Source organism: Aureobasidium melanogenum, assembly GCF_000721775.1.
Source record: "Aureobasidium melanogenum CBS 110374 unplaced genomic scaffold scaffold_1, whole genome shotgun sequence".
In the NCBI taxonomy this organism is placed as follows: Eukaryota; Fungi; Ascomycota; class Dothideomycetes; order Dothideales; family Saccotheciaceae; genus Aureobasidium; species Aureobasidium melanogenum.
This window is the reverse complement of record NW_024470053.1, coordinates 1,744,775-1,766,394: the sequence shown is the minus strand read 5'-3', so window position 1 is coordinate 1,766,394 and position 21,620 is coordinate 1,744,775. Positions and strand designations below refer to the sequence as shown.

At 50.5% G+C, this 21,620-nt stretch overlaps 8 protein-coding genes across 8 annotated transcripts; 4 read left to right on the top strand and 4 right to left on the bottom strand.

The window, feature by feature from the left end:
- Positions 1 to 1,320: 1,320 nt before the first annotated feature.
- Positions 1,321 to 6,828, top strand: M437DRAFT_71461 (uncharacterized protein; the record flags this gene model as incomplete). Its single annotated transcript, XM_041025674.1, has 3 exons — positions 1,321 to 1,365; positions 2,703 to 2,730; positions 3,785 to 6,828. 3 exons carry the CDS (start codon positions 1,321 to 1,323, stop codon positions 6,826 to 6,828), a joined length of 3,117 nt encoding a protein of 1,038 aa, XP_040884676.1.
- Positions 6,829 to 7,070: 242 nt separating this feature from the next.
- Positions 7,071 to 8,770, top strand: M437DRAFT_80293 (uncharacterized protein; the record flags this gene model as incomplete). The annotated part of the gene is made up of 5 exons (XM_041027329.1): positions 7,071 to 7,114; positions 7,171 to 7,354; positions 7,410 to 7,541; positions 7,593 to 8,490; positions 8,541 to 8,770. The coding sequence occupies 5 exons, from the start codon at positions 7,071 to 7,073 to the stop codon at positions 8,768 to 8,770; spliced, it is 1,488 nt and encodes a 495-aa protein (XP_040884675.1).
- Positions 8,771 to 9,785: 1,015 nt separating this feature from the next.
- Positions 9,786 to 12,182, bottom strand: M437DRAFT_37225 (glucan 1,3-beta-glucosidase; the record flags this gene model as incomplete). The annotated part of the gene is made up of 1 exon (XM_041019589.1): positions 9,786 to 12,182. One exon carries the CDS (start codon positions 12,180 to 12,182, stop codon positions 9,786 to 9,788), a length of 2,397 nt encoding a protein of 798 aa, XP_040884674.1.
- Positions 12,183 to 12,899: 717 nt separating this feature from the next.
- On the bottom strand, positions 12,900 to 13,619 carry M437DRAFT_62035 (uncharacterized protein; the record flags this gene model as incomplete). Its single annotated transcript, XM_041024013.1, has 1 exon — positions 12,900 to 13,619. One exon carries the CDS (start codon positions 13,617 to 13,619, stop codon positions 12,900 to 12,902), a length of 720 nt encoding a protein of 239 aa, XP_040884673.1.
- Positions 13,620 to 14,359: 740 nt separating this feature from the next.
- M437DRAFT_62034 (uncharacterized protein) lies at positions 14,360 to 14,919 on the bottom strand (the record flags this gene model as incomplete). The annotated part of the gene is made up of 3 exons (XM_041024012.1): positions 14,360 to 14,428; positions 14,483 to 14,799; positions 14,862 to 14,919. 3 exons carry the CDS (start codon positions 14,917 to 14,919, stop codon positions 14,360 to 14,362), a joined length of 444 nt encoding a protein of 147 aa, XP_040884672.1.
- A 1,184-nt stretch (positions 14,920 to 16,103) lies between these two features.
- M437DRAFT_80290 (NADPH oxidase) lies at positions 16,104 to 17,890 on the top strand (the record flags this gene model as incomplete). The annotated part of the gene is made up of 3 exons (XM_041027328.1): positions 16,104 to 16,213; positions 16,262 to 16,926; positions 16,983 to 17,890. The coding sequence occupies 3 exons, from the start codon at positions 16,104 to 16,106 to the stop codon at positions 17,888 to 17,890; spliced, it is 1,683 nt and encodes a 560-aa protein (XP_040884671.1).
- A 272-nt stretch (positions 17,891 to 18,162) lies between these two features.
- Positions 18,163 to 18,506, bottom strand: M437DRAFT_37596 (uncharacterized protein; the record flags this gene model as incomplete). Its single annotated transcript, XM_041019659.1, has 2 exons — positions 18,163 to 18,349; positions 18,406 to 18,506. The coding sequence occupies 2 exons, from the start codon at positions 18,504 to 18,506 to the stop codon at positions 18,163 to 18,165; spliced, it is 288 nt and encodes a 95-aa protein (XP_040884670.1).
- A 424-nt stretch (positions 18,507 to 18,930) lies between these two features.
- Positions 18,931 to 20,643, top strand: M437DRAFT_36661 (class II aaRS and biotin synthetase; the record flags this gene model as incomplete). Its single annotated transcript, XM_041019489.1, has 1 exon — positions 18,931 to 20,643. One exon carries the CDS (start codon positions 18,931 to 18,933, stop codon positions 20,641 to 20,643), a length of 1,713 nt encoding a protein of 570 aa, XP_040884669.1.
- Positions 20,644 to 21,620: the final 977 nt, after the last annotated feature.

Genomic DNA, 21,620 nt, shown 5'->3' with positions numbered 1-21,620 from the left:
GTAGATGAGTGATGTTGTGTTGCAAGAGAGCACAGTTCAAGAGCTGTCAGAGATGTAGCTATTGATGCAAGCGTCAACAGAAAGCGCGAAAGGTACCTAGCTCCTTCCTGGACCACCATGTACACAAACGACCATGCTCAACATGTTGGCTGTGTTCCTAACAGATCTTTGGCATCCAGACTGCGATGAGCGGCTATCTTCACAGCCAGCCTCGCTAGCGTATATACACAGCACAATGCGACGTCTCTTGACATTGAACTCCTTGGCTTTGCGCGGCTCGAATGAGAACGTACCACTGGATTTTGACAGAGATTCGCCTATGGCACGCTCTGCTCAATCATAAACCACAAGCTAGATGTCTTCGAAGCGCATGTCGAGGTTGTTTCCGTCAGGCTGCTAGACTTTTCGACTATATATATGGTCGCGATTTGGAGTTACGTCATCGGTGACTCGAGAGTGACTACCTCGTCGCAGTGGTGTAATGGTTAGCATTAGCGCCTTCCAAGCGCTAGACCCTGGTTCGATTCCTGGCTGCGACATCCCTTTTGCCAACAAGTGTCTTTAATTTGCTATGCCTTGCAGTCACTCAATCTAGGATCAGATCGAAGTCAGAGTGCTTGGTCCATAAGACTCGAGGCTTTGTTTTTGCCTGCGAGGCCTCGACGCATATTTGTGGCCTGTCTAAACACGAAACTTAAGATGCTAGTGGATTTACACCACTGAAGCTATTCGTGAGAGTGACTGAATTCATTTCTTATTTTCTGCTTGGGCACAATTTTACAACATGCCTTAGTCTACTCAGTGCAGACGAACGATATATACAACCGGAAAATGTACTCTGAAACTTAGTCCGCCAGCGTGCTACTCAAATACAGGCGGGTCTGTAATAGCCAGAGCTTCCACGAACCCTCATTCTCGAACCTTGCTTCTTCCCATCTTACGACCCACCAGGACCCGTGCAATGATAAAACATCGCGGGTCGCTAAATGCGACGAGATGTGAAGAGAGTCAGGGAAGAGGGGGAGAGAAGAACGGAATTATTGATCTTGCGCGGTTGTCTCGTCGGATACCAACAATGGAATGTCTGTTGGTTGACGCCTGATAGTGTATCTGCCTCACGCTTGGAAGGAAATATAGGGTATGGAGGATAACAGAAAGCGAGAAAAGGTTGTGAACAGAGCAAGTCTATCAGAACGTTCATGGATATAGTAAGGTGTATTCTCACATTGGTGACGAGAAAAGTAGGGGTTTGAATAAGACAAACGGTGCGATGGGATGAACCCATGATAGGATGTGTTGCTTTTTTTGTCTTTTGCTTCAATGCTTCACACCATTCACTGGCTGTGGAGGTTGTCGAACCTTGCCGTTCGCACCCTGAGCCAGCTCGCCTGTAGGCGGTGGCGGAGGGGGTGGTGGCACTGGGCCGTATGTGCGAGGTCGTTGATCGACGGCTTCGTCCTCTGTGTCATCATCGTACTCAGCCTCAACGCTGCCCTCCTCATCCTCGTCATATTCGTCGTATTCGGAATCTGTCTCGGCAAGGTCGTCTTCCTCATCCTCTTCGTCGGGGTGGTGGGCTGGGTTTGGAGCTCCAGGGGCGGCGTTGACCATGTCTGAGCGTCCGTAACCATTGGTCTGCATGGCGCGACAGAGCTTCTTCAGCTTCTCGTTCTCCTTGTGTAGGCGATCGATGGTTTGCTGTGAGTGGGTGCGTTCCTCGGCCATCTGGAAGATGTTTTTGTTCGTGGCTTCTTGCTTGCGTGTCAATTGCATGTTTTCCTTCTCTAAACGCTTGGACTTCTTGCTCATTTCTTCCATCTCTTTGCGGAACGTCAGGAACAGATCGTTACTGTTGTTAAGGGTGTCTTCGACCTGCTAATGCGGTCAGTGAGTGAGATGGTACTGCCTATGTTGGAGATGGGGAGAGAGTTGGTCGTTGGGCGGTGGCGGTTGTACTGATGGTAGTAGAGACGGGCGGGAGCTCTCTACGAGAGAGGTAGAAAGACATGGACGAGGGCAGCATGTTTGGAAAAAAAGTCTCACCTGCTTAAACTTCTCCACATAAATATTCAGCTGACTGCGCAGTTCATTCTCTGTTTGGGAAAAGGTAGATACCTGACGGGTCAACTGATGCGACTTGTTCAATTCTGCATCCTGTTGCTTGCGAAGTCGTTCTTGTTGTGCAAGATGGTATTGGATTTCGAGCTCCTTGCTTCGGAGGAGTGAATGGAACTGGATTTCGCGCATTTCGTATTGTTCGACGAAAGATTTGAACTTTTCTCGGAAGCTGGCACGAAGCTGTCAGTGAGAGACAACTAAGGTCTGGGGAGGCGCAGGAGACGTACAGCTTGTCTTCCTCCATCTCGCCGGTCGGTCGTTCTGGAAGTTTACGATCGCTTATCACTTGCTCAACGTCGCCCACCATTCGTTCGAGCCGACGATGCAGTTCTTCATTCTTGTCTGCTGCGCTTTCCTTCAACTCGCGAAGATCCTCCTGCATCGGGCAATCAATAAACCGCATCACGATGAAAGTATCCAGCAGTTGCGCACCTTAAGTTTCTTGTTCTCCTTTGTCAACTCACGACTAAGCTTCTCCAGCTTCTCCTTCATGGAATTGGCCTTTGTGAGCTCTGACCTCTGGGTATCCTTGTCTTTCTGCAATTGATCGCCTCGCTTCTTGGCCTTGATGTGTTCTCGTTCAGTCCTCTTCATTTCTGCCAGAAGTTCCGAGTATTTTCGTTGTACAGTTTCCATTTTGGATATCGGGCCATCCATGGATTGGAGGAGATTTTGCAGATCCCTATTGGCCTTCTTAACTTCCCGATCTGTCATGGTCAGTATACACATGGATATGATAGACGAGAATGACCAATCACACACCGATTTCCGCATCTTCTTCAGCCCGTCCCGTAGCATCCTGTTCTAGCTGAGCGATCTTGGCCTGAAGCTGTTTATGTGCGTCGTTTGTATCGGCAGCACCTTTCTTGGGCTTGTTCTTCTTGTTGGCAGAGGCATTGTTCGGCGGCGGTGGAGGAGCGGCGGGCAATGGAGCATCATCGCGGGGATCGTGGACAGAGGCAGGCGAAGCGCGTGAGCTGTGAGGTTGGTGTTGTGAGGCGACTTGGGCCATGGCTCAAGAGTCAAAGAAATAGTCTAGTGAGATAGTGGACGGAAAGATGACCCTTGCATCGGGGGCAATTCTGCGCAAGGAGGAAGTCGATATTGGCGCACTGAGACAGGCGGGCACAGCGAAAATCCGGGTGTGCCTGTCTCTGTGGCGCAAACGAGGAGATCGGAAGGGTAATATCTAATGGCGACTAAGATATCGACGTAGCGATGAAGCAGAGGGTAGTGAGATCGTGGGTGTATCCAGATGAGTAAGAGGGGTCTCGAACAGGGCTTGCTATGAATGCCAGGTGGGCAGGCAGAGCTGGTATAGAAATGGATGGGCGGATGTCCAGACAGAGTGGAAGGTCCAAGTAATAGTCCGAGTCCCGTGAGCACTCGTTCGCAGTTGTTCGTCGTGTGCCGGCAGACTATCAGACTCGGCCTCGTCGCTGTGCAAAGAGAGGCAGGTGCGGACGGAAGAACCAGCCGTTCGCCCACCTGGTCCGTGCCCCATTCGCGACTGCTCTTTGAATCGGATCATCGAGACATTCATGTTCCTTCCTTAACACGAAACTGAAGCTTGTAAGGTCAGGAGCTCTGATCTGCTTGAACATGTTGCGTGGAGTCAACAGGCTAGCGGGCAGGCCGACTCGCCTTGCCCACACCGACCTACCAGCTTTGCGACGAACTTATGCTTCCGTGACTGACCTGTCGAACTATCCCAAGCCTGGAGATCAGCTACACGGATTTACCTTGAAGCGTGCTAAACACGTTCCGGAACTCGAACTTACTGCTCTTCAGTTCACTCACGAGCGTACTGGTGCTGACTATCTGCACATTGCCCGAGACGACCAGAACAATGTCTTCTCTATTGGCTTCAAGACGAACCCTCCGGATGCCACTGGAGTCCCTCATATCCTGGAACACACCACTCTTTGCGGCAGTCAGAAGTTCCCTGTCCGCGACCCCTTCTTCAAGATGCTGCCGCGATCGCTCTCCAACTTCATGAACGCCTTCACCTCGTCCGACCATACCACATACCCATTCGCCACGACAAATGCGCAAGACTTCAAGAACCTCATGGGTGTCTATCTCGATGCTACCCTACACCCTCTTCTTAAAGAGCACGACTTTACCCAAGAAGGATGGCGTCTTGGTCCAGAGAACCCCCAAGCCGAAAATCCTTCTTCCGACGACATCATCTTCAAAGGCGTTGTATACAACGAAATGAAGGGTCAGATGTCTGACTCGCAATATCTATACTACATCCGCTTCCACGAGAACCTGTTCCCTGCCATCAACAACTCTGGCGGCGATCCTCAAAAGATGACCGATCTAACCTACGACCAGCTCAAGAAGTTCCATGCCGACCACTACCATCCTAGCAACGCAAAGGTCCTGACTTACGGTAACCTGCCTCTTACTGACCACCTTCAGTCTATCGGCAAGGAGCTGGACAACTTTTCGCGCATCTCGATAGACTCGGACATCAAGGTTCCCGAAAGCCTCGACAGTGGACCTCGCTACATCACCGTCAAGGGCCCTCTAGATCCTCTGAACCCTGCCGATTCTCAGTTCAAGACCTCTGTTACCTGGCTGATGGGAGACACATCTAATGTTCTCGAGAACTTCTCGCTCTCCATAATCTCCTCATTGTTGATGGACGGCTATGGCTCACCTCTCTACCGCAACCTTATCGAAGCTGGACTTGGCCCTGATTTCTCTCCAAACACCGGATTCGATGGTTCTGGCAAGCGCGGTGTGTTCTCCGTCGGTCTGAATGGTGTCAAGCAGGAAAATGTACCCAAGGTCAAGGAGGCCGTCATGGAAACCTTGCGTCAGGTTAGAGAGAAGGGTTTCGACCAATCAAAGATTGATGGTATTCTGCACCAGCTCGAGCTCAGCCTGAAGCACAAAACCGCAAACTTTGGCATGTCGATTATACAACGATTGAAGCCTGGCTGGTTCAATGGTGTAGATGTCTTTGATGCTCTGGCATGGCAACAGACTGTTGATACTTTCAAGGCAGAGTGTGCGAAGGGTGGCTATCTCGAGGGCTTGTTGGAGAAGTACTTGTTGAACGACAATACTCTGACATTTACCATGGAGCCTTCTGCAACTTATGGTGAGGATCTTCTCGCGGAGGAAGCGCAAAGACTCGCATCGAAGAAAGCAGAGGCCGAGAAGATGTTTGGCTCCAAGCAGGAGGCTTACGATCAGCTGAAGAAGAGAGAGCTTGAGCTCGTCGAACAACAAATGCAGGAGCAGGATCTGAGCTGTCTGCCGTCCGTCCACGTCAAGGACATTCCTCGCACCAAGCCTATCACTGAAACCCGTCAAGGCTCGCTCAACAATGTCCAGGTGCAATGGAGAGAAGCCCCAACGAACGGTCTGACTTACTTCAGAGCCCTCAGCATCTTCAAGGATCTACCCACAGAGCTGCGCACATTTGTGCCACTGTTCTGTGATGCACTCATGCGCATTGGAACCAAGACCAAGTCGATGGAAGAGATCGAGGATCTCATCAAGCTCAAGACTGGTGGCGTCTCATTCGGTTACCACGCATGTACATCTCCTACTGACACCAAGGTCTGCGAAGAGGGCTTGAGTCTGTCCGGATTTGCCCTCGACCAGAACGTCCCCGCCTTGTATGACCTGATTCGAACAATCGTTCTGGAAACTGACTTCGATGGACCTAAGGCTAAAGCCTCTCTCCGCGAGTTGGTTCAAAGTGCTGCTAGTGGTGGTGTTGATACAATCGCCGAGTCAGGGCACGCCTATGCTAGACGTGTCGCTGAGGCTGGTATCAGCCCACACGGCAGTTTGCTCGAGCAGACTGGAGGTATCAGCCAGATCAAGCACATGGTCTCGCTCGCATCCCTTCCCGAGATTGGCGACGACATCATCCAGCCACTGAAGGCCATTCAGCAGCTCATTGCAGCCAATCTATCTAACATGAGAGTCGCTATCACTTGCGGTGCCGAGTCTACCAGCATCAACGAGGCTGCTCTCGAAGGCTTCCTCAGCAGCACTTTCTCATCGTCTGAATTGTCATCTCAATCGCAGTCGGGCCTGACGCTGACTCGCAACGTCAAGTCATTCTACCCTCTCCCATACCAGGTCTACTACTCTGGTCTTGCCCTTCCCACGGTTCCTTATACTGATTCTTCGGGGGCGCCATTGGCAGTTCTCGCACAATTGCTCACACACAAGCATCTGCATCGTGAGATTCGTGAGCGTGGTGGCGCATACGGAGGTGGAGCCTATTCTCGCGCACTAGATGGCGTGTTCGGATTCTACTCTTACCGCGACCCCAACCCCGAAAACACCATCAAGGTGTTGGACCAGGTTGGCCAGTGGGCAGTGGATAGAAAGTGGAGTGACCGCGACCTCGAAGATGCCAAGCTGTCTGTCTTCCAAGCACTAGATGCTCCTAGAAGTGTTAGTGAAGAGGGCATGACCAGATTCGTGAGCGGAGTGACGCCAGACATGGAGCAGACACGACGACAGCAGCTCTTGGACGTGACACAGGAACAGGTGCGCGATGCTGCGGAACGATTCTTAGTGAAGGGCATGTCCAATAGCAGCATGGCGGTTCTCGGTGCACGCAAGAGCTTCGTCGATGAGGCACAAGGGTGGAAGGTGCAGGAGATTGGGCTAGGTGGTGGAGCTGCTGGCGAGGTAGAGGCTGAGGCAGAGATTGCCGCAGCGGCAGCGTGAAAAGTTGAAAAGTGAAATTTGTCGCCATATACCCACTGTGTAAATAGACAACTCCTCTCTGTATTTATATGTATGAAAATGATGACCACCAAGATTGAGATTCAAGGAAGTCGTCCAAATTAGGAAGTGGAATTGTGTCGCGTCAAAGACGGAAGTCGAAACGCGTCTCCTCTTGACGCGGGCATGCAGCTCTTAGACAAGCTTCTAGTCCTCCACACTGTTGCGATACATTGCATAGTGCTATGGCGCCTTCAAATTCAGTAGATGCGCTATTGCAGCCGCCCTCGTATGTGGACTGGATCAGAATGAGATGGACAAGCAAAAAACTGACCAGATTGCAAGGAACGACAAATACCACACTCTAGAGCGCACGCCGTCATCCTACAACCCCCTCCGATCATTCCATCTGGCCAAGGGCGAACAAAAGCATTACCAACAGCAATATGCCGACATGTACTTTGCCCGATTGGCCGTTCTCAAGCCTGCCGTAGAGCGCATTGCCAGCGAGGCATGGGAAGGCTTCGAGGTCAGCAGCCTCAACACATGACTACAGAAAGAGTACTAAGACTATACTACAACAGATCGGTGGAGATGAGGTGCACAAAGTCGATCGTGTGTTGGATGTCCGACAAGGTGAACTGGTTTGGGTTGCCGGCACCGTCTACATGGAGATGCCACTCAAGCCCAACATTCTCGACGACATCTCCAAACATGTAAGCCTTGAGAAGTGTCCACTGTCGTTTCCTCACTCACATGTCTCGTAGCACTGGATTGCTGCGCCGCCGCCCCGTCTAAAGTTTACCTCTGGAGAAGGCGACCAAATCATGCTCGAAGACGAATCTGGTCGACTACGCTTGACAGGCAGTTTCCTGAGCTCATGTCTGCTAGTGACAGGGTGCATCGTGGCAGTCATGGGAACCGAGAACGCTAATGGTGACTTCGAGGTCATCGATTTGAAAATACCTGAGCTGGCACCGCAACCCGAACGTTGGTCGCTGGTCCAGGGCGACGGCGCAAGCAAAAAGAAGGCTGAAAAGAAAGAGAAGGCTGGCAAGGTTGCTATTGTATCAACGTTGGGTGTCAGTGGTGACTCTGGCGACACAATGGCTCTAGATATGCTCGTCGAGTATCTCCTCGGCGAGTCGGCCTCACCAGCTGAACAGGACAAGATATCGAGTATATCGCGACTATTGATTGCTGGCAACTCTCTGTCGTCAGCAAGCCCTGTTGTCAATCCAGAAGACTTGCCAACCAAGAAGCCCTCTGCTGTCAAGAAGTATGGTTACGACGCCTCCGCCTACAACCCTGCTCCGACTGACCGCCTGGACTCTCTGCTGGAATCACTTCTACCCTCAATACCCATCACCATCATTCCTGGCGAACAAGATCCTACCCACACATCACTACCTCAACAACCCATGCACTCTGCACTCTTCCCAAGAAGCAGAGCTTACATGGCCGCTCCCAACTCTGAAGACTCGGCTTGGTTCGACACTGTCACAAACCCTTGGGAGGGTGATGTGGATGGTTGGAGAGTCCTTGCTACTGGAGGTCAGCCCATCGACGATGTTTTCAAATATGTCGAAGGCGACGACCGACTGGAAATGATGGAAGCTACATTACGCTGGAGGCTATGCGCGCCCACTGCCCCAGATACGTTATGTAAGGTTTCAAACACACCAATGTGTGTAATAGAGCGCTAACAACTGCAGGGTGCTATCCTTTCCAAGACAAAGATCGCTTTGTCATTGAAAAGACTCCTCACATCTACATTGTAGGCAACCAGCCTAGGTTCGGGTCCACAGTCATCCAAGGTCCAGATGGCCAGAGCTGCCGAATCATCTCTGTGCCGCGCTTCAAGGATACCGGAGAGATGGTCTTGCTGGACATGGAGACGCTTGAAGTCGAGGTAGTCAAGTTTGGCCTTTACCAACAGACTTGAGATCACCTGCTCGATTGCAGATGCATGAGTCAAAGTCCTCGCTGTATATCGTAACTCTGCACCGCATTCGATGGATATACTTTTCAGACCGACACACACTCAGACAGACATAACATGATGCCTGGTCCAGATGTCACGTCAGCACCATACAGATAGCACGCTAGAGTTGACAGCAGTAGCGAGCATGTCGTGCTCTCGACTGGAAACGAACCAGTTCATCAAACCAGCAGCTTCTGCCTTCTCTCATCAAAGAGTCTAATCTAGCTCCAGTGTCCAGACAAAGGCAGTCAACCGTAAACAAGTATATAGCATGGCAGCAAAGCATATCGCACTACCTAGCCAAACAATTCAAATGTGTCACCGTCCCATGGCTAAAAACAAGTGTTCTCTAAAGACATATCAAGTAAAGATGTAAAAGGAAGAAACGACTAGAGAAGGAAGGAACGTACGTATAGAGGAGGAAGGAACGACTAGAGAGAAGGAAGGAAAGACCAAAGAGAGAGCTTTCCTGATCGATGAACACAAGGAGATGACGAAATCTTCTTCTCGAGCGTGGCAGATTTGGTTGGTATGTGTGCTGTTGATTGTCCTTTGCTATGCTACTACATCTAACTACCAAAAAAGGGGTGGCCTGCCCTTCAAAAGTTTTTCTGTTTGTTTAATTCTCCTCCACCTGGACCCGTTCTGTCCAAAATGCCCTGCCATATGCTGATGTGTTGACCCTCAAGGTCTATCAAAGAAAACTCCTCCCAAAGATGCAAAGAGTCATCACTTTCCCTGTATGTAGTGGAAAAGAAGAAAAAAACAAAGAACGCCGATGCTGCCTCTGTTCCATTTCCGAGGCCCGCGGGGTATTTTAGATGCTGTGTCGTTAGTAAAAAATCATTCCGGATGGTTTTTTTTGTCGATTATTCGTGGCTTGCTGTTTCCCACATCTACCGGAGTTGTGAAAATAGCAAGCAGAGTGTTGTTTGTGCAAGAAGGAAGCGCGCCCAAGCTTTCGTGAAATCGCCTATTATTCTTCTTCATCCTCGTCATCGCAGTCGCGTGCTGAAGAACCGCCCTTGCGGTAGTAGGCAACGGTGGCACCAAAGACATTTCTATTGTCTGCGTCAAGAGCAGCAGACACACCGTTGTCCAAAGTGATCATGTTGACAGAAGCCTTTGTGGTAACGGCATACATGTTGAGGTTGTTGTTGCTACCCTGGAGGCCGATCATGTTCTGCTGGCAGTTGTTTGTGGTGACGCAATCTTGGTCGTAGTTCTCAAAGAACGAGTACAGACCAAGACCGTGGATGAAGACATTGGTGCTGTCGATGACGCGAAGACCCCAGGACTTGTAGCAAGGTGCCGATGGGTTCTGCTGAGAGCAGATCGACCAGGTAGGGTCTGAGGGACGCTCTGGAACATAGGGAGTGGGCGCCTTGGGATTGGACTGGAAGTATGGCGTCTCGGATTGGATCATGCCCATGAAGACGTTCTTCGCGTTGCGAACCTCATAGTTGTAGAAGATGCTGTGTTCCGAAGAGGTACCATAGAGCCAGACAGGACCTTGAGACTCGATATAGACACCACGGCCGTTGTAAATGTTGATTTGGTTGTGGTCGGCGAGGTCAAGCTCGTGGTCAGCAACCCAGAACCAGGTGTTCTCGAGATAAACACCTGCAGACTTGGTACCGGCCCAGAAGAGCATGTACGCCCCCTCACAACCAGTGTTGACAGCAGTAGAAGATGGATTCTTGGAACACTTGTCGCTCTGCAACCCTGTGCCTGCACTTCCACCAATGCGCACGTGAGTATCCCAGATACCCGACGCACCTTGTGCCGAAGCCATGTTCCATTTCAGCATGATTGCACCAGGAGCAGGGCCCTTGGTCTCGAAGATAAGATCGGTAATCTCGACCGCCCCGGACTGGCCAGCCGTTCCGATGTCAAAGACAGGTTGAGGGTTACCAGGGTTGCTGAAGAAGCTGCCAGTAGCCATGACCAGAGGCCAGATCTCACCAGTCATCTTGATGGTGTTGGGAACGCTGATGGTTCTGCTGACAACATAGGCACCATGGTCAAAGTACAAAATCTGGTTCGAATTGACACCGTTCATGGCCTTTTGAATGGCAGCAGTGTCATCAGTAACACCATCACCCTTGGCACCGAAGCTCTTGACGCTGATGAATGCACTGGTGGGCATGTTCTCGTACTGTGGCTTGGATCGCTCAAAGAACTTGCCAGTACTGTCGAGCAGGGCAGCAGGCTTGGAAGGAGCAGCAAGAGATCCTTGAACACGTGAACCAGAAGAACCGGAGTATTGGCGTCCCTCACCCCATGATGCAACAACCTTGCTACCGGCGAGGATTGAGCTACCATCAGCAGCAGCAACAGCAATAGGCGAGCCAGAGAAGTCAACATTGTCGATGATGAGAGTACCGGCAGTGGCAGGGGCGCTGTTGGACGTGAACGAAGTCTTGACACCGATCGGAGTGTTAGTCAACTTGGAGTCCATGAGGATGACAGAGCCAATCAGGATGTTGGTAGAGCCACCGTTGGAGATATCAAGACCGACACCACAGTTGTTGATCGAGACCGACTTCAAGGTCCATGCCCAGTTCCAGTTCATGAAGATGGCAGTGTTACAGTTGTTGAAGGTCCAGTTACGCGAGGTGAACTGCTGGTTGCCCAAGAAAGCTCCGTAGTTGCCGCCGTTGAAGACGAGATCGCTCATGAAACCACCAGAACCATTGTCCATGAAGATACCGACTTGCTTGGAAGCAGAGCCAGGAATCATGTTGAAGACAATGTTCTGGAGCGAGGTTGCTTGAGCGACTTGCCAATGAATACCTGCACCAGCTGTCTGAGGCATGCCAGTCAAGTCGATCTTGAAGTTGCGGACTTGACGGAAGAAGTTGTTCTGGTTTGTGAACATGTTTGCACCGCTGCTGTCGTAAGGATCAGAGTCCAGAACAGCCATGCCTTGGAAACCAGCAGTAGCCTTCAGAGTGGGCAGGTTGAGCGCGTCTCCAACGAGCTGAGTGTAGTACAACATGACAATAGGCTGAGAAACCATGTAAGTACCAGGAGGGAAGTAGACGAGAGCAGGGGTGACTGTGCTGCTATCACAGCCCCAACCGCAACGACTGCCGGCAGAAATTGCTGCGTTGATTGCTGCTGTATCGTCTGTAGAGCCATCACCTTTGGCGCCATAGTCCATTACATTGCGGTAGACGGCGTAGGATGAGTCGCTACCGAATGCCACAGAACCTTGACGCTGGATGTTCGCCAGCCAGTAGGATGAAGACGAGGCCCTCTTGACCGATGAGACGGGAGAGGCCAACGTCTGTGATGGCGATAGCACCAGGAGTAAGGTAACCAAGGTGGTTACGGCGCTGATCAGCGAGACCGGGCTGATTGCGCGCATTATGGTGATTTGAAAGATGATGGGTTGTTCGAAGTTTGAGAAAGGAGGAGAGCTTGAAGGGTGTAAAAGACTAGGTTGTTGTATCAGTGCCTGCACTGGGAAAGATTTGGATGGTTGTCGTCGATATGGGAAGTGTGAAAGCGATAGGCGATTTTTTCAAAACAACAGAGCGAATGGAAGGTTTTTGAAGCGCAAACAATGTCGAAGATTCGAGTCTTCTGACTTTCAAAGTCTTGGATCAATAGCACCTGACAGCGACAATGACAAAGATGTATTGTTGTCGAGCAAGAAACTTGTATTGATCAAGTGCACAAGGATTCGGCCGAAAGAAACAAGAAACAAAGAGAGTGACAGAGGCGAGGTGAAGTATAGGGAAGGCGCGTGACGGGCAAAGAGGCAGAGGGAAGGTACCCAGCCCTTTTTGAACATGGTGGAAGGAGGGCGGAAATGGAAGGGACTCACCTTGCAGCAGTATTGGGTCTTGGAGTGTGTAAGAACCCTTTCCCTCGCGTGTTTCAGCTTGGGATTGATTGAAGCTCTGCTCCTTTGCTGAGTGGAGGAATATGCGCGCCCTTTCTATTTTATAGAACTGCTCTTGCTGCACCGTTACCAATCCCGCGACAACCATATCCGGATCTTGATTACTTTAAATTCTTGAATGGCTACGTATTATCGGCTCGATTCACAGCATTCACCACGTTTTGTGGTACTAGCTCGCTATGCTCTTGCCCGGAATGCTGTAGCTGTAGTAGCACGATGGCTGGCGGGGCTCAACGCGCGAGAACGCGCCAGCGATTGGCAACCCACAGAGGTATGATCAAGGGTCTTTGCCTCTTGATGACTCCAACGGCAAGGGGCGTCGTCCAAGAAACAGCAGTCTATAGCAGTCGAGTGTTGGGCGAAGGGTAGTGCGTAAACGTCTTTTTCCTCGTAGAGCAATGACGAAGTGCTGTTGGCTGGCCTCCCGCATTGGCAATTTGCTGAAATGCTGAAACGGCAAGTGATTCGGCCACGCGCCCGTTGTTTCTCGACTGGACGCACGTGTGCTTGTGCTCTCATCACCTGGGAAGCCACAGATAGGCTGTCGCCGTCCGATGAAACGGGCATTGCAGTCGGTCCTCTATGCTGACTTTGCCGTGCGTGAATCTCGCCGACGACGGCAAACACGGAAGGCCCGAAGCGCTTCCTTGCACCTGCATCTAGGCATCTAATACCAAGGAACCGCTTGATGCGACACCAGTTTACAACAAGCGAATCTACTTCTAGATCATGCTCACAAGCATAGCGAAAACGCCACGCCTCTAGCAACACGTCAGCAGCCTTGGTGAGCGTGTGCGTGATGCTCGTGCGACCTTGTCTTCCATCTTCGACCCCTAAGTCGTTCGTGCTACGTAGGCTGCTTTGAGCCTCGTAGCAGATCTGCCGACCGTACGCCATGATTATAGCGACGACTATCACATTCACATGAGATGCACGGCCGTGGGAACGCTCTTACTCCTCGACTTCGAAGATCGATTTTTAATGCTCAAGCATTCGTCGCTCTCATTTTACCTGGTCCGGAAGGGGATGGACGCAAGCGAGCAAACCGAAGCTTTGTTTGAATTATGTTTAAAACAGTCCCCGACCTGTTCTACATACAGCAAGATTGCTCTGGAACAACCCTGCCCAATAACATCTCTGTTGACCACGACAGTCCATCCCTCAAGATCCCTGGTGGCGAGCAGTAGATCAGGGGTTGCTTGGAGTCGCTGCATTCATCTAGGCCGTCTTTCCCGTGTTTCGTCGACGGCGATCTCACCTGTGCATGTGTCGCAAGCCTCGAGACACGGGGTGAAAGGGACATCCAGACTCGCATATCACGGCATTGTAGATATGCCTCCAAGCTAACGTCGAACAGAAGGATTTGCTCGCTGCGAAGGTGATCTAATTCCGAGCTGCCTTCCCCTCACGATTCAATACATCGCCCGCCAACATCGAAGGCGCTATTTGTACAGCATCGGCGGGTGTCTCAGATTCTTATGACCACAGGCTTCTGATGTGCACCTCTAGCTCTGAGCCTTAGACACATCTAGTCAACTGGACCGGGACGGCTATCACGTTTTATTCTGCAGTGAGCTGTCTTACTCCACCGCAGACGACGTGATCTGTTGAAACAAAATTGCATATCGGAGACTAAGTCATGTTTGTTCTATTCGCTTCGGATAACTTGGTCTTCGCGGTAACGTCCAAGGCTTTGCACAAATCACCTATTGTGTTGGTCAGTAACACTCGCAAGACAACACTACGAGATCAATATTTACCTCGCCTTCAGTATACGCCCAGAAGTAGACTCCGCAGCCGATGAGATAGTACAGTGCCGGATTGGTCCCTTGGTACAACAACATAGCTGCCAAGCTTGACAGCGGTAATAACAGTATTCTGAGCTCCAACGAGCGGTGTATTGCAGTTCCAGCGAAGAACTCAAGCGGCCATTCCCAAGCCAGGTTGATGAGGGCGAAGATGAGATTGATGGTTTGTAGTATCGGTACAGCTTTGACGGCAGGGTCGAAGTTCTTTGTCAAAAAGTCGAAGAAGAATTTGGGCCAGAAGAACCCATGAAGACTGGCGGCGATATGATCTATGGTTGGAGGCAAGAGTCAGTGAGATGGTCGTGGTAAAGCAAGAGGTATGTAACCTTACATATTGCTGCTGTCATGATGATGAGACGGGCCAAGTGGTTCTTGATGAGCTTTCCCATGCTGTGGGTTGTTGGCCAGCAACAGAGGGTGAAACTCTGGTATGTTGATGTCAGGACCTTCTGCTACCGGTGGAGTGGTGACACAGGGGTCGAAGCCGACATGATTCAGACTCAGTGCGATCAGGAAGTGACGGGAAGCCAGTTGTTTAGTATCAAGCGACCTGTCTACTGGGAGGGTAGAAGCTGATGGTGGGATGGGAATATGGAGAGGCGAATATTGGTGATGACGAGACAAGGGAGTGAAGAGATGCAGGTGATATTGGGCGGGTGTGGCTTAACAAAAAGCGGGATGCATGTCTTTCTCGCTTCTGCTCAAAATCATAAAAGACGAATGCGAAGGAGCAGATAGGGCTCTTCAGGATCTAGAATAGCCGAAAGGACATGCTCGGCTTTATGGTTGCGTGAGATGGGTGGTTGGAGGCCGTTGTGAGGCTTCTCGTGGATTTGAAGCGCCAGAGCTGCCCTCGAATCAACCTCCACCTTTAGCAAACATATTTTCGGCGAGAGATCGACGACACCTGCGAATCTTTGCATGACCTCGGCTGCATTGGATTGACCTGCCTGATGATCCCTCGCCGCTACGGTCGGGTCTCTGAAGTTCGTACACCGTGGCATACCATCGATGCGACTCGGACAACTTTACCATCGAGATTCTCGTCCATCAAGATAATCTGCAAGAATGCTCTCGAAGCGAACAATCAACATTAAGATGCACATCCGTCAAGGCATGTACACGAACGAGCAGAGTAGCATGCAGAAGTGCCAGCGGTTACGCATCCAATCAACGCGTCTCCATCACCTTTTTGAGCACGCGCCGAGACTCTCGTCCTACAACCATTCACCACCTCGACACATGCATTTTTCAGGGCCAACCACCAGGTTTTGTGATTCAGCGTAAACCTTGCAGATACTATGCAGGTCCTGGTCATCAAGGTGGGTGCCGGGCGGCTATGCAATAGGCTCTGCGTGACCAGGTGATTCGAGCGGTCCAAGCGAGGTTTGCATTCTTGTCATATTTTATCTTGTCTAGCCATTGGATGATTGCATCGCGAAATGCCTCTTGCAATTCTCAACTCTGTACACGGCGGAACATGTTGGTGTGCTGATGTCGTTGTTCTGATCTGCTGCTGGCAAGCCGAGTGATTTACCCATTCTCATAAATCGGACAGCGGAAACTTTCAAACATGCCTGAATATGCTGAAGAGAAGACATGGAGATCATTGTTTACGCCTAGGAAACTAAGCTTTTATTTTCTGTTCCACGGATTTCACCTCGCACTGTTCATCATAGGATGGTATGTCACAATTACTCTGCTAACGATACGCAAACTAATGACCATCAGGTGGAAACAACAGACCACCAAGGCACTAGAGCCTCTCAACCTACTAACATTCTCAGTATGGATATCGAGAGGTGCAGCATTAGTCCTCAGCATCGACACTACGTTGATTATGCTGCCTATGTGCAGAAACATCCTACGCTTTTGTCGACCAAAGATCAAATGGCTCGCCTTGGATGAGTCGCGGTGGTTCCACAGACAGGTTGCATACTCACTACTATTCTGGACGATAGTACATACTGCAGGCCACTACGTTAATTTCTTCAACATTGAGCGATCGCAACTTCGAAGACAAGCTGCTGTTCAGATCCACTATACTCAAGCTGGCGGTGTGACAGGCCATATCATGCTCTTGTGTATGCTTCTCATGTACACCACAGCACATCAGAAGATTCGCCAACAGTCATACGAAACATTCTGGTACACACATCATCTGTTTGTGCCTTTTCTACTGGCCTTGTATAGCCATGCTACTGGATGCTTTGTTCGAGATACTGTTGAGCCGGTGTCGCCTTTTGCTGGCAAATACTTCTGGAACCACTGTCTTGGATACGAGGGCTGGCGATGGGAGTTAGTGGGTGGTGGGCTATACTTTTTAGAAAGAATATATCGAGAGATCCGTGCTCGTAGGCCGACAGAGATCATCAAAGTCGTCAAACATCCGTACGGTGAGCAAATTAGGAGACAGGCAGCATTTGTTGTCGCTGTACTGACTTTGCGATAGATGCAGTGGAGATACAGTTTCGCAAGCCCAGCATGCAGTACAAAGCCGGACAGTGGCTGTTTTTGAATTGTCCGGAAGTGTCAAAACACGAATGGCACCCCTTCACCATCACATCTTGTCCTTTCGATCCTTATGTCAGCGTACATGTTCGTCAAGTGGGAGACTTTACCAGATCGCTCTCTAATGCACTAGGCGCTGGACCGGAGCAAGCTGCCTTGTATGGAGAATTGGATCCTATGGGAATGTACGAAGTTGCCCTACAGCATGGCCAGCAAATGCCTAGACTTCGCATTGATGGACCTTATGGAGCGCCTGCCGAAGACGTATTTGACCATGAGATTGCCATTTTAGTTGGTACGGGTATTGGCGTCACGCCGTGGGCTTCCATTCTCAAGAATATCTGGCACATGCGACTATCACCGAACCCACCCAAACGACTGAAAAGAGTCGAGTTCATCTGGGTATGCAAAACAACCACATCGTTCGAATGGTTCCAGGCCTTGTTGTCATCTCTGGAGATGCAATCGCTGTCTATGTCTTCACCACCGAACGAGAACAAACCTAATGAGGAGACAGACGAGTTTTTGAAGATTCACACTTACCTGACACAGAAGATGGATGTTGATCAAGCCAACAACATCGTGTTGAACAGCGTTGGCACTACCAAAGATCCGCTCACAGAACTCAATTCCAGGACAAATTTCGGTAGACCTGATTTCCAGAGGTTGCTAGGCGCTATGAGGGACTCGATCGAGAACGGGACGTATATCAGCGGGTTAGAGTCTAGGAGGGCCGAAGTGGGAGTGTATTTCTGCGGGCCAAACATGGCAGCAAGAGGAATCAGAAAGGCGTGCCATGACGAGTCTAGTCACGATGTCAAATTCCGGTTCTGGAAAGAGTATTTCTAGAGGTTCATAATCGACTGTTGTACATTCGTGTCGTTCATACAAAATTCTTTTGGAGAGGTGATTTTGGGTATCAGAGATATGGTACAGCGGCGCTGCTCATGAGCGCATGAACGGAGAAGAGTTCCAAAGCTTCCTCCTTTTGTTCCATCTCTTGCTTCAACGTGCGCGCGTATGGTCGTATCGAAGAGGGTGGCGGGTAGATGATTCGCCTCGATGTTTTCGAAAGGTTGTGAAGATGATTTTGGTAACGATGGTTGTCGAAGTGGCGCGCTTTACATGCCGAAACCGCCAACACCACCCTGCTTGCCAGCAGCCTCTCCCTGCATCTTCTCGGAGACCTTGATGTTGACCTCGAAGAACTTGCCGACGCAACGATCGAGGCAGACAGACTCGCCCTTGTTAAGGTCACCCTCGCGGTAGCTGTTGGGGATGCACTTCTTGGTACAGGTCTCGACGAGACTGTGAAATGTGTTAGCACGCGACCATGATGTGAGCAGATGCTGTGTGGTGTGTACCGGTTGTACATGTCCGAGACCATGTCAATTTCGGCCTCAGCAGCAGCAATCTTCTCTGCTGAAGAGGGCTGGGGGCGACCACCACCGAAGAGGAAAGACATTGTGATATGAGTTGGAGAGAGTTGTTGTTTGTGAAAAGACAAAAAGTGTGCGAATTGACAGTTCGGATTGCGAGTTGCGCATCATCGTCAGTAGAAAGTTGCATCTGAGCTTGGGCCACATGAAGGCACATGGCGGAAGCTCTGATTTCTTGCGAGGCAGGAACTTCTGACTGCTCCTTCTTTCCTCTTTCTTTCTTTCTTCTTCACCACACAACATGCTGTGACACATGGTAAGTCCTTCCATCTTCCTCTGCACCTTCCCAGTTCACATTCCGTGATGAGCAAAATTGATTAAGAACCGTTGCGAATGACTCCTTCGGGGGGTTGATTTCACAACCATACCGATTATCCTGATCTATAGTTTTTACACACTACTGCAAGCCAATTCACCTTGTCCGTGCTGGGGCTAATAGTCTTACCATAGATGCCAAGGCCTGCTGAAGTTTCCCGCTTCTTGCGGCCCGTCCTTTTCAAAGACATTCGATCAACATCGATCCCCTCGCATGCTCGCTGCTTCTCTGCGTATACCAGGCTAGCCGCGAAAAAACCCGTCAAGGATTCGCCGACTGGTGATTATGAGAAGCGCATCGCTCAGCTGCAAGCCAACACGTCGCTGCAAGACTGCTGGCCGCGCCTGCCACAGCGCCATGATGTCCCTAGAATCTCCGTATACGATCTGAGAAAGAGCAGTGCAACTTTAGATAATGGCGCTACCAAGCTTGACGATAAGTTTGTCGTTTCCGGCAGAGTCCGCTCTGTGCGCACTGCCGGCTCTAAGTTGATCTTCATCGACATCGAACAAGATGATCGTGCCGCCCAAGCTATCTGTAATTTCTCCCGCCTCGACGAGAACGGCGTCCCTCGTGAGCACTTCAATGCTTTCAAGCGTGTCATTCGTCGAGGTGATTGGTATACCTTTGTTGGTCATCCACACAAGGCTCAAGGTGGAGAGGAGAGTATTCTTGCGACCGAGCTCCCCCAGCTCATGTCCCCGTCACTTCATCAAATTCCTGCTCAACTTGATGATGCTGAAACACGCGCTCGTAAACCCCATGTCGATATGTTGGTTCACCGTCAAGCTGTACAAACACTCAGGGTCAGGTCGGTCATCGAGCGTGGCATTTCCACCTTTTTCGATAACCAGGGTTACTCCAAGGTCAGCACGCCCTTGCTGACTGCCGGTGCCGGTGGCGCAGTAGCCCGACCCTTCGAGACTATCGCTACAGAGATGCAAGACACCACCCTCAACCTTCGCATAGCCCCGGAATTGTGGCTCAAGCGGTTGGTGGTTGGTGGCTTGGGCAAGGTCTACGAGATTGGCCCAGCCTTTCGTAACGAAGGCGTGGATGCAACACACAACCCTGAATTTACCATTTGCGAGTCTTATATGCCGTTTGCCGACCTTGAGCATCTAATGAAGATGACCGAGGACCTGTTGTCTGGGCTGCATGAGCAACTGCGCATGCTGGGCCAAGATAGTTTCAAGCATCTTGCTGACACTGCTGTCAACTTTGACACAAATGAGGCTCATCTGTTTCAAGGACCATTCCCACGTCTGCCCTTCATAGCCACTGTGGAAAAAGAAATGGGCAAGAAGCTACCGAACCTCAGTAAGGACGATGCACCACAACAGGTTCTGGACCTTTTCACTGAGCTGAACATTCCCATTCCTGCCAAACCAACACTCCCGCGCCTCCTAGATGCTCTGGCTGGTCAATACATCGAGCCTCTGTGTACCAACCCAACCTTTATCACCGAGCATCCTGCTGTTATGTCGCCGCTCTCGAAGTCATATGTCTGCCCCAAAACATCCCAACTTATCTCCGCTCGTGCCGAGCTCTTCATTCAAGGCAACGAGTACGCCAATATGTATGAAGAAGAGAACTCACCATTTGCGCAACGCGAGAAATTTGTAGAGCAGCTCAAATATCGTGAAGTGGATGGCGAAGGTGACGGCAGAGCAGAGGTGGATGAGAGCTACCTCGAGGCTCTTGAATGGGGACTACCTCCCACCGGCGGCTGGGGCATGGGAATTGATCGTCTGGTCATGCTTTTTACTGGCCAGAAGCGTATCGGAGATGTCTTGCCCTTCGGCACCTTGAGGAATGTTGTCGGTCTTGCTAGTAGGCAGACGTGATGCCTGTGTGTATATACATTGTTCTTGTTTAAATGATACCCCTCCGCTTCTTTTCCGTCAACTGTCGTCTCTTGTCACAACGTCCTTTAAATTTGTCGGATGCAGCTGTGATTCTCATCAGATCGCGACATCTGTTGTTTCCTACCTCGATCACTAGCCATTTTCCACTTTCCGCCTTAGACATTACAAGGCAACGCCTGACCTGCCTCTCATCTCGGCGAATAACAGCCTGTAAGGACGCAAGTTAGAGCAGCCCACTTAAACCTGACACTTGTCGCATCACTTCGAACCATGGTAGAGTCCACCGCTTCTGGCATAACTGCTGAGCCCCTCCTGAACGTGCAGCGCTACATGAGCGCAACTGCATCAATCATGCAGCATCTCGCGGTTCGGTATACCAAATGAACCTGCACGAGCTGCGGCTTCCCGAGATATCTCACCGCATCTTTTGACAACCTTCATGTCACCAACAACACGACAACGAGAAGAATAGATTCTACACAGCCTGTAAGCCTTATCCTCTCGTTTTGGGCAACAGTATCTACATATTGTTCAGGCGCCAGTCCTAACAATACTTGATGGTCTTTTTCGAAGGCTGAGGTTGGTTTCCAAAGATGGTAGAGATAGTGCCAAGCGTAGACTCGATACTGCATGCAGAAGGTGCACGCGGATCATGACGCCTCGAAGCCTCGGATATTTTTTACTTTTTTTATCCTTCACCCTCGAAATAATTCTCCGCAGTGCGCGGAAGCCGAGATACGGGCAACCTGGTGAGGCGGTTCAAGGACTCACGCGCATAATCGAGGCTAAGAGGACGTTGTTGGCAAAAAGAGAAGGAGACTCATCCTGCGAGCAATGTTTTGTTAAGTTACACCCCTTCTCGTCTCTTCTTTCTGTCTTTACTTAGCATGTTTTACCATCTCGTTTGAAGACTTCCCAGAGAATAACTTATACGGCATCATCATCGTTGACGGCAA